Raw genomic sequence first — 12157 nt, 5'->3', positions numbered from 1 at the left:
AAAACAAAACAAACAAGCAAACAACAAAACACAAACACACCCACATGAAGTAAGAGAAACACTCAATCTGATCTCAAGAAGTGGAAAGAACCTGGTTCATAAAATATTACTATTGAGGAGCTGCTTTATAACAATGACAAAACTTGTTAAGCAACAAATGAAAAACAAAACCCAAACACTAAAATTGAAAGGGGGAGACAGAAGTTTACAGATTAAAACCTTTGTAGGTGGCCTGAAGACACTATAAAAACTCAAGAGGCACAGACCAAAAGCTGATCAATTCCCAAAAATTACTTGAAAAAGACTAAACACAACCAGAATGCCTGAACAGTCAAGCAGTGAAGCTTCTAAAAACTATCTTTAAAAAAAAAAATGAAAGGGTCATAAAATTTATCAGGATTAATATAAAGATTTCATAATTCAGGCCAAGAAAAGAGTTTGAGAAATAATTTTTAAGAGCATAAAAATACTCTTTCTTTTTGAAACTTAATCGGGAGTTGGCAGCCTGCTAAAGGCCTTCAAAGCAAACAGATGCTGCAGCTATTAAAACGCAGAGTTAGAGAAAAGCAGACTGTAGCAGACAGGGTTGGGGTTTTTTGGTCTCCGTGTTCAGTGTGGGGTAATTCTCATCCCAGAATATTCTATACAGGGGGAACACATCAGAAGATCTTTCTCAAACTGAAGTATCGGTATAAGGCATTACAGACAACAGCAAGAACATGAAATGTAAAAAGAATCACCACAAGCAGACAAGGTTCACCAGAAAGGGGCAATTGGATTCAAAAGAGGAAGAATTCAAACTGTAGTAACATATAACTCCACCCAAAAGCTCCCCAATCCAAAGACAGGAATATGATGTGATGCCAGTCTCTCCTGTGATCCCTCTCAAAGACTAAGGGAAGGACCAGTAAATCTGCTATCTGTCCTGGGAAAATTTGTTAAAAACAAAAGTCCCAACGTGCCCACGAAGTCCTCAGGAATCCCAGGGTATATGTTGTTCAGCATATCCATAAACAATTTGAGAAAAGGGGTGAACAGCAATCTGACAAAGGTGAAGGCCAACTGTGAAGAAGTACAAAAGGATCTCATAATAGTCACTACTGAGCAAGAAAATGGCAGATGAATTTCAGTGGAGATGTATCTGAAGCAACCGAGACAAAACCATCCTAAGTCTGTATATGACAACAGGCTCTTGGTTGACTATTAACACCTAGAAATGGACATATTTTGTGTTTATCATCACTTTGGTACTCACTAGCAGTCAAAAGACACAAAATGCAGAACATAGGAAATGAATAAACAAGAGAGAACATCATGATGCCACCTCAATGCATGATGAACACCAACAATTCTGGTCCTACCAGCAACACCACTTCCAAGTGAATACGAAAGAATTAGAAAAGACAGGTTTCCAAGGATGGTCAAAGCTGCAACACAGTGGCTAGGTACTGATGGAATAACATTTGTTTTTAAGGTTTCTTTTCTCTGCACAGAGTGAGTACAACTGTCTTTTGATACAGCTCTTTTGATTTTTAAAGGTAGTGTCCACCTCAGATCAACAGGGAACAACCTCCGCTTGAGCTGCCTGCATGCAAACATGTAGCCAGGGAAGCCCATGAGCCTGTGGCCATTCCTGCTGCATCATATGCCATGGGACAGAAGACAGACACCTATCCCTGCTAAAAACATAATTAGCAGAATCAGGCTGTGTGCGCTTGTATATTTTATATACATAAATAAGCCCTGTGCAAACCCCACGTACCCAACCTCAACAATGGGCAGCTTTTCCTATTTCTTTATATATTCTCATTTGCCCTATCAGCTGTTTTCTCTCTCTTGATTTATTTTCCATCAATTTGTATCTTCTTATCATGTTAACCACGTCATATAAAATCTGTCAGTGCATACAACCATTTATTTAATAAGCTGGGGTTCAGAGGGCCCACAGGGGGGTCAGGGAACACGAACGGGACTGTCATGCCTTTCAGTCATCCAGCACCATCTCAATCTTCTCTCAGGCTGGCCATTATCAAAAGTAGCTCTACCTTAAGATGTTTAAGAGCCTATGAAAAACAAGATGGTTCAACCCCGTTACTAGTGGCTACAACACTCAGCTGCTACACTTACAAAGTTGTCCTACCTGATGACACTAGCTGGCAGCCACAGAAGATAAACCATGTCCCAGAAAGAAATGACAGTTAATTACATTCTGCTCCCTGAAGTGTCCCCTTCAGAAGAGGGCTGAGACAATATGCAGCAAAGCGAGCAAAAGTTTGTACTTTGATGAAACCAATTATTTCAGGCTCCAGAGCTAATTAGCACCTACTCATATAATTTAGATTATTTCTAATGTAAATGTAGTGATCAACATATCCTTCTTGCATGCTTTATTCTACATGTATTGGCTCTGAACTCATCTCAAAAAATATCACTTAATAACTTAATTTACCTTGTTTTTCAAATGTTCTCAAAATCCTTCCTCTTCTTATTATCAAAATAATCTTAAAACAAACTCTCCAATAAATAAAACTGCTATTTACACAACGTCCCAAAAAGTGGATACATGGATAAATTGAGTAAAATGCTTACGAAAAATGTATGCTTTGCAGTTAAATATACTCAGAATATGTCACTGTTGAAAGAGATCCATCAGTTAAATATTATGGATAATACATTACTTCACAGGACTGAAAGACATGTTTTTCAGATTAACTGCACTGTAACACATGTTAAAAGTGAAATTATGGCCTTTCTTCTACCCATATAGACCTGTGGAAGTCAGAAGTACTGAAGTACTCATTCGATTCTTTGAGCTACTTAATACTGACAGTTACATATTTTGGCTGTCACTTTTAAATTGAAGCTAAAAGGTGGCTTTCCCGCACCACTTTACTCCTGCCATAATAACTTGAGAATCTGGCTGTAATCAAGAAAAACTGTCAAGATGGAACTTACTTAAAAGTAAGGAACACAAAATTTGAACCAGGGAGCACATGAGTTTCAGCACATGTGTGAGTAAATAAGTGTTCATTTTAAAGGCCTATTTAATGAAGAAAACAGTAAGCTTAGGCTTCTTTCTCTATTGGGTCTTTTCAAAACACATTTTGCAAGAACGTTCCACAGATTTAATGTATCAGCATAATAAGGTAACATGAAAAACAGTTCTAATATTGAAAAGTCACTACTGTCATTGTGTAATTACTTTTCAAGTCTTTCCTAAGGCTTTGCAACTACTTACTAAACACAGTTATTATTATCGCAGAAAATGTTCTTAAAGTTTACTCCCCTAAGGACACTTTCCACACTCTCCTATGTCTCTCAGTTCAACTGACTTCAAACCAAAGAGATTTCCTACTTTATTTTTGACTGCAGGATCAGGCCCATGTTCTGCTAAGCATGTTACTTTCATAATGGCAAAATTTCAAGTAAAGATAATCAACATGTTAACTTACATCTGAAATATAACTGTGACAAATAACAGCTCTATAGAAGAGCAAAACTTGAGATACATTCACAGGAAAAAGGGCAAAAGAGATTTTGCAAATCCAGACATTTCTATTTAGCAGCAGCTGAATGCTTATTTAACAAGTACTGTTACCCCTTTTCATTAAGGCACAGGTAAGAAAATATTAACAAAGAAACCAAAAACAATCTGGTAGATTGTTTTAGCGTTAAACAGATGTCACATCACTTGAAGTGTCTAAAATCCCACCACCTACCAGTCAGGTTTGGAAATTGTCTGGACTCACTGGCCCAAGTGAAAGGCTACGGCCACTTTCTGGCACAAGGTAGTAGGGTTCTAGTGGGGATTAGAGGACCAGCTACTGGTCTGGACAACCTACCACCTCCTAGGTCTTGAATAGAGTAGATTGTGTTCAGATCACTCTTTCACTAGAAAGGACAACCACAGTGCCTACATCAAAGAAAGGGAATCCACCCACCTGCCGGTGTATATAAAGCAAAAGGAGGGACTTATGAGATGCAGTTGAGGGAACTGGGGTTGTTTAGCCTGGAGAAAAGGAGGCTGTGGGGAGACCTTATCACTCTCTACAACTACCTGAAAGGAGGTTGTAGCAAGGCGGGGGTCAGTCTCTTCTCCCAAGTAACAAGCGATAGGATGAAAGGAAGTTGCTTCAAGTTGCACCAGGGGAGGTTTAGATTGGACATTAGGAAAAATTTCTTCACCAAAAGGGTTATCAAGCACTGAAACAGGCTGGATCCAGAACTGGACCATCCCTGGAGGTATTTAAAAGACATGTAGATGTGGTACTTAGGGACATGGTTTAGTGGTGGACTTGGTAGTGGTTAGGTGTATGGTTGGACTCCATGGTCTTATAGGTCTTTTCCAACCTAAATGATCCTATAAGAGTGGGAGCACTAGCAAGCAGTCTTAAGCACATCTTACCCCAGCTGCCCTCTGGAGCACACTCTGAGCATACAACCAGATGCCATTGCTCCTGCACTCTGGAGCACATAGTCCAGGTTAGAGAAATTTCAAAACGAGAACCATGGATGGTGGAAGAAGTGGACACCCAGACAACAGACCTGAGAGTAAGGCTGAGAGGCCAGTGGTAATGGGTGCTGCTTACTCTGCTTCTCCCAGACACATGCCTGGAACAGGCTCTCACCAAGAAGGGTGACTTTTTATATCACATAGGCACCGCTAAGAACAAGAGTTCTGTTTAGAGACAAGAGATAAAGAAAATGGTTTTATACAGGTTGGAGAAACAGACAACTGGGAGCATAAGTGTAAAGACAGCCTCATACTGCTCTGCACAGACGGTGCAATAGTCTCTTTAATTTTCAGCATTACCTGAATAAGGTTCAGTGTCCGGAGGTTGCTTATTGAAGATATAAAAATAAAGTATCTGGATATCTTTGTCCACAAAAAGGAACTTGAAACCAATTTAAAAAATTTTAAGCAAGATAAGCAAACAGGTATTCACAGGCCCATGACAGATCCACTACGAAGTTGCCAATACATGATTAGTGAATCCACGTACCTGGCTTGATGCTGATAAAGACAGCAGACAATCGTAGCCCAATCCATCATCTGTCTTATTGCCGTTGCACCTCAGTAAACAACAGCTCTAGTCAGTGTGTTATTTGTCATTTTTGTCAGCTGCAGTAATGATCAGGAGTTGTAGATCCACCATTTTGAGTCACAATTTGTCACATTAAGTAAGCTTTCCATTGTCAGGGTTATCCACAAAACTTTAATAAATTAAGATTACAGTTCAAGGCTAAGTATTTTTCTAACATAGCCATACCTATGGTTTTATCCAGTTCTTATTCAGCACTCAGGTTATTCAATTCAAAGGATGAAACAGAGGTATGCAAACCAAGGTTGCAACCAGCACCTCCTTATCTTGATGGCTCTCTGTTCCCAGGCTTGTTAGGGGCTGGCAAATGAGACAAGCTCTTAGCAGCATTAGAAGTAACCACAGATGTACTGGGAGCATCATTAGCAAATGAAACAAGAAAAGGCCCAGACTGACGTAGTTACCGAGCAATGAAACCAGACACAAAGCTAGGCAATTTCTGCTTCAGACAGAAAGATGCAGCAGCTTTTACAGGCCTGACTAAAGAAGTAACAGTGGCTACAAAAGTAATGCTCAGACAACCAAAGGCACTACTGGAACGAACATTTGGCAGGAATGGCAATATCCTAAGACTGCAACAAATAGCCAGCAACTATAGCTGGAAGAATATATTGTAATATGGTGCCTAGAGACAAGAAAAAAAAATTAGAAACATAGGATTTCCTCACGGATCATTTTAATAGGGGACTTGAAAGCAGAACTGTATGCGCAATTATAGCTGGAATTATGGAAAGAAAAGGCATTATAAATACACTAATGTTTGTTTTGGATTCTTCCTCATCTTGGTAGCAGCAATAATCTGGCAGAATGAGTTTAAGAAGAGGTAGGATACCTCCTGGGCACAACCACCACAGCATCAAGCATGCAAACAACCCTATCTCTGCTTGTCCTTCAATTAGTGAGGATTTTCCTACTTCATTACCTTTGCTGTGGCTTAACTTTCTTTTTGGGGGAATGGATATGCTGGAGTTCGAAGACAGCATAGCAGATACTTTTGGCTTACATTCAATCTGCAAGGGTTTGAAGGAATGCTTTCAGACCTTGGGTGTTCTTGGACTTTGGAAAGTCGGTACTTTTGAACCAAAAAAAAAGCCTTAAATTACACAGGGATGATCTCAAAAGACTTCCTAAAACTGACAGTACAAGCAAACTTACAATATGGCTGTATTATTCTGTGCAATTAGGTTATAACAGAGCATCTCATGAATAGGGATATAACATCACCACAACATCAGCTGTGACATTTTGGTGTGGATGTATGAATTTTTCAGATCCAGAGTACTAAGAACATTACCAGAGGCATGCAGCAGATGCCCTTATGCAGACACCTAATCACTTGAGGCACTGTGATGAGAACAATGGGGCTTGTCTTTCAAAGCTACATTTTCCACACGGATATGAAGACTTTTCACTCTCCATTTCAGGATGAGATTCTGATCATAGAAAACTGGAAGGGTTTGGCTGATGTCCAGTTCTTACCAGAAGCAGCAAGAATTTATTTTAAACCGAGTAAGACCAATTGGAGGGAGGGAGGGAGGTTCTGCTGTCATTCTGACCAAGGGCCCAAAGAAATGGCATACTCCAGCCCCAGGAGGCTTACAGGACTCTTCTGACCCTCTTCTCTTTGCACAGGGACAGTTTCCTGCCAGCCAGCTGAAAGTTTTAATATGCTCCTTCAGAACGAGGCAGCTACCTCTGCTTCCATGCAGGATCAGCTGAAGGTAAATTCAGTCAGTCTGATGCCAGAAAACCAGTTCCTGCAGAACGTACATCTGCCACGTTACAGGTACAGATCCCTAGCTAATTGTACTCCCCCTTTAAGAATGATGGCCTGCTCCCACTTTTGCTAGAAGGTATTTGAGCATGTCAGTGATGTAGGTGTGCAGCCAATGTTTAGTTTCTTGGATTTATGAATCAGTAAAAAGGTTCAGTAATCATAACTGAGCCTACCAAGCACGAACTCGAACTTTGCAGGAACTTCTTAGAAGTGGTTGAGGGGGTAACACCTCTGCTCCACAGACAATCATCAGGCAGCTAAACCAAAGCCATCTCAGTGCTTTAGAGCAGGGAAGGCAACAGAATGCCACACTGTAGAAGCGCTTTTGACTCAACACATGCTCCACTTGGCCAATGATACCATCAAGAAGCATGAAGCTCCACATCAACACCAACACATCGACAACCACATCTTAAGAGCTCTACAAGGTCATATGTAGCAGCAAGGATGCAGGAGACAGGTAACGGCTGCAGACTAGTGTGAAAGGTAGACACCACATAGCAGGCTTGCAGTCTTTGAGCAAGGAGCACAGGCCACTCTGAAAGAAAACACGTGTATATCTGCCAGCAGATCGGTGGACCCTGAGTTTTGGGAAAAAGGACGGAGAGAAGATCTTGACAGACTTAGGTCTTCTCCCACTTACACCACAAGTGCTAAAGGATTCTGATATCCCTGAACTGTAGGTTTTTATTGAAGCCTGTATCTATGGATTGGACACTCTTTATGTCCAGAATATACATCAATAAAGGAAAGTTATGGACTTCCAATAAACTGTACAATTTGGGCATCATTGCTGACTTCAGTCAGTTTTGTTTAACTGTGTAAGAAACAAAACATCACAACTGCAGATATTTCAGATACACTCACATTTTACATTATGAATTTTAAAATGGTGCGCTTTTTTCTCCTACAAATTGCGGTTACGATAGATATGCTCTGGCCAGAGACAAAATGGTTCTAGATGCCACTAAGAAGGGTCCTAAGTGTTTAGTACTAAAAAGGGAGAGGGGGACAAATAATAACTTTGTGCTACACATGATACTGAAAGAACAAGACAATAACCAGGCAGAAAATAAAGCTGACCTCTGGCATTTCTAAGCACTGGAAGGCTTTCACAGTTTTGGGAAAATAATTTACTCTCTATCGATTAAAGCAGCAGCTAAACATGGATGACTGATCTCATGTTGCCAGTTTTCAGTTCACGCCAGGTACAGAGAAATAGAGGATACAGGAAATTCAAAGGTTGATACTATCACTATATTATTTAAAACTCCAAGCTGTGAATGGTCATCTTTCAAGCAGACTCTGGGAGTCTCATATCTAGTGTCTGAGGAGATAGAGTGCTTAATTCCAAAGGTCAAAATCACAATAGTTTTCTGAAACAAACAAAAGCAAAATCTCCCAAGAAACCTCTCTCAGTAACAATAGCAGTATATTGTGTGAAAGAAAAGTAATCAGATTTCCAGGCACACTTTGTACGTAATCTTGTTTACTGTAATTTTGCAACAGCTTTTATAAATTTTTCATCTGAAATCAGGAAGGCTACAGCTTGTATTCTGACAGGTTGAAATAGCTGAGTAAGTGGAATACACCCCTGTGTGGTTGGCTGTGTTTGGGAACACTTAAGAACACATTGCCAAAAAAAGGCAACTCAGACATCACAGTGATATGTTTTAACAACAAAATAAAACGTCAAAATAGAAGGAAAGCCTCTCACTTCCACCAGTTTCAGGTTGGTTGGTTTTTTTTAAGAAAGCCTAGAACATAAAAATGGTTCACACTTCACGAATATCCATCTTTTCTTAACAATGTCCAACCCCACATTTCATGTTCTAAGCTGTTCTTTGAAGTACAAGCGAGAAATACACATCGAGTGTTACGGTGAGTCATTTTGGAGTTTTGTTTCCACAACGCGCTTAAGTAATTTTCAGTAAAATCTTCACTGCTTTGTACAAAACCTAAAGGAAACAACTGTTAAGGAAGATTTCCTTTAACTTCAAATGCACAGCACAGACCTACACAAAACTAGCCCACTTCACTTCCATTGCGCCTCCTCCACAAAATTTAATCTTCCGTCAAAACAATCACATACGTACCAGATGTGCAAAATACAGACAATACTGGCCTTTGTGGCTCAGACACTCCTAACTGCGTGCCCCTTTTATATCATCAGGCACAACAAAATTGACTAAGATTCCACAGCTATATAGAAAGAGTATTCTTTATTCAGATTAGGGAGAAACAGATCTAAACCATCAGGAATATTTTAATCACAAATGCAACCAGAGCTAGACTGTAATAAAACGCTTTTAGGTGAAACTCTGGGCAGGGCTCCAAAGGATTGTGTCCAACATCCTGTGGCTGGAAGTCCGTATAGGCAAGCTTTCTCTCCGCCTGAAGTTACTTTCATCCACCAACTGGAAACTTTAAGGATGAACCGCACCTCTCTCTCCACCTACCCGTCCAGTTGTTAGCCACAGGAAGATAAAGGCTCAGGAAAAAGGTTTTAAAAGCACTTTTTTTTTTCCTCTTCCGGTATGTCTGGAATTCCAAATGCAGACTGAACTACAAAATTCACTCTTTCTTAAGTAGTAATGTCTGGCAAGATTTGGCCAGCTCACAGATTTGTTTCCATAAGTTTCAGCAGTCCTTCGATCTGGGCTTACTGTCATGCCACCCTTGTTATCGTGAATGATTTACCTCAAGAAACAGAATTACAGAAATAACCATGTGCAACTTGTAAACAAGCTGTAGATCGTACCATGACCGAAAGGTATGAAATTTAGTGCTAAACACTGCCAAGCCCAAGTTCTGCCGCCTTGACTGTAGGAGACTATTGTGTACATCTCCACATCTAACTACGCCTCAGCCTGGGTATCTGATGGACTTCCATTTCCATCGTTGGTTCCTTCAGCCCCGATGGACAAAGCACTGAAGTTAACGCACCAGAATGAGATAAGGTGTCAAACTTGTATTTTGTATACAGAGCTCCAAAATTGAAACATTTATGCATGGAACAACTGAATCATGAGGCATCACCATTACTGGCCTCAGATTAGCTCTTTTACAACTGTTCTATAATTAGTAGGAATAGCACTTTAAACAAAGAGCTCAAGATACAATTAATACACATACCAAAAGAAAACAAATCACCGATTAAGTTTTGCTAATCTTGCAAGCAGTTCCTGCAGTTTGTAAGATAAAAGTTTGGTCATAACAAGCAAGAAAACAGGATTCTCTGTCTGTTTAAGCAGTTACGTGCAGTGCCTCTAGAAAAGAATCCATTAAATTATACTAGCCTACTCATGCTCGCTCTTAGAGATCACTAGCTTTACTCAATAAACATTAATATTTCCAAAAGACCATTAGAAAAATTAAAAAAATAATAATAAAAGAAGTCTGAGACCCCTCAAACCCCCATTCTTTACTTCACAAGTACACAGTCATGCAAACAGCCTGCCTCTAATCATGAACAGCAGGAAAACTCTGTAGTAAGGAGCAAGAATTTTACTGCCCTCTGCAGCTCTTCCTTTGCGTTCAACACAAGGGCAAAACGCCACAGATTTCTGCGTGAGATAAACTGATACCGGCTGTCATCTGCCCCTGTGACAGATTTTTCCTCCCAAAGGCTGGAAGCCCCGCACTGGACGTGCAGAAAAGGTATCTATCTGACCGAGCAGATTTCACCTCCCTGGAAAACGAAGGCTGCGCTGCCCCAAAAGCTTTCTTGAGAAAATGGGTCAAACGCTAGAAAACGGTATAATGAGCGGGTAGAAACCAGGCGGGAACGGCCCCTGCTCACTTGCCATAAAAATGTTACTTCAGATACTGGTACGGACTGCGTTTTTGTGCGGCGGTTTAAACCCTGCCACTAGAAAGGCCAACATGGCTAAGCTGCCAGGTGGAAGGGAGCGGAGCCAATGAATTAAGTGAATTAAACTCGATGCGTTTGTTGACTCAGTTTTCGCCCCATCAGCCGCGCTGCCGCCGTTTCAGCGCCGCCTCAGAACACCGGGCAGCAAAGTTTGGGCGGGGGGCTCCCGGGCCCCGCAGCCGCTGCCCGCCGCCACCCCGGCGCCTCCCGCCACCAACTTTCCTCCGCAGGAGCGGCACCACCGGCCCTCGCCCGCCCCGTCCCGTCCCATCCCGCCCCGCCCGGCTCGGCTCGGCTCGGCGGCGGTCGCCGGGTGCGGAGATGCCGGGCGGGCGGCGGCAGCGGGGAAGCCGGGCGGCGCGGGTCCCGGAGCGGGAGGGCGTCTCTTACCAGCCCGGAGGCGAAGAAGACGGCGAGCAAGGCCAGGCAGGCGCCCATCACGATGAGGAGCAGGAAGACGATGAGCGGGTGCTGCTGGCTCATGCAGTAGTAGGACTCGTAGAGCCAGTCCCGGGAGCGGGACTGCTCGCCGCTCGCCCCGCCGCCGCCCGCCTGCTCTGCCCGCTCCAGCAGGTACCGGCGTCTCCTCCTCATCATCATCGCTTCTTGCCACATCGGGCAGAGCCCGCGCAACTCCCTCCGCGCCGCCGCCGCTGCTGCAGGAGGCGGCCGGGGAGTGGAGCGGGGCGCGCTCCCGCGCGGGAGGCGGAGAGGAGGAGCCGCGGCGGCGGCGGCAGCGGCATGGTGCGCCGGGTGGCCGCGGCCGCCCCGTAGCCAGCCCGGGGCTTAGTGCGCCTCCGGAAGGCGCCACCCCGCACGCACATCGCCTTGCCCGGCTCCTCCGGAGGTGGGGGCGGGAGCCTCGCTCCTCCTCGCCGGGGAGGGGAGCGGGCGGCCGCCCGGAGCAAGCGCCCAAAAGCGGCGGCGGCGGGAGGCGCCTTCGCGGACGACCGCGAAAGCAGCCCCTGCCCCGCGCCCCCCCACCCCCGCCCCCCCTGCCGGGAGATGCCCAAGGGGCAGGGCCGCCTGCCGGGCCACCGCGCCCCGCCGCCCCCGGAGGGCTCCGGTGCCGCCGCAGGTGCCGCTCCCGACGGCGACGGCGAGGTGGGCAGCGCGCCCCGGGCCCCTGCGCCCCCGCGGCCCCGGCCCGGCCCCCCCGGGGGGGACCGCCGCGGGGCAGCCCCGGGGCACTCCGCGCCTTCCCGCGGGTGCGCGGCTGCACCTCCCGGCGCGAGGGGGGGGGGATGCGGCTCTGAAATCGCTCCCGCGGGCGGAGGGCTTGGGAGGTCTGAATCTCCTTTTTAAAAATCACGCCTCGTGTTTTGTCGAAAACAGGCATTCGAGTTAGGAAGCAGCATAATGTACATTATCCGCATCTTTCCTTGCTCTGGAGGACTCAGTCAT

The 12157-nt window shown here is 44.2% G+C and overlaps 1 protein-coding gene across 1 annotated transcript in view; it reads right to left on the bottom strand.

The window, feature by feature from the left end:
* ADCY2 (adenylate cyclase 2) overlaps positions 1-11368 on the bottom strand; it is a 225914-nt gene extending 214546 nt beyond the window's left edge. Inside the window, exon 1 of the mRNA XM_086468986.1 lies at positions 11144-11368. Coding sequence (XP_086325112.1) covers positions 11144-11368 — 225 coding nt within the window. The remainder of the gene's footprint in view (positions 1-11143) is intronic.
* Between the last annotated feature and the right edge of the window lie 789 nt (positions 11369-12157).

Source organism: Leptosomus discolor, chromosome 8 (assembly GCF_034619465.1).
Source record: "Leptosomus discolor isolate bLepDis1 chromosome 8, bLepDis1.hap2, whole genome shotgun sequence".
Taxonomy (NCBI): Eukaryota; Metazoa; Chordata; class Aves; order Leptosomiformes; family Leptosomidae; genus Leptosomus; species Leptosomus discolor.
Note: the sequence above shows the minus strand (reverse complement) of the source record. Positions and strands in the feature narration are given on the sequence as shown.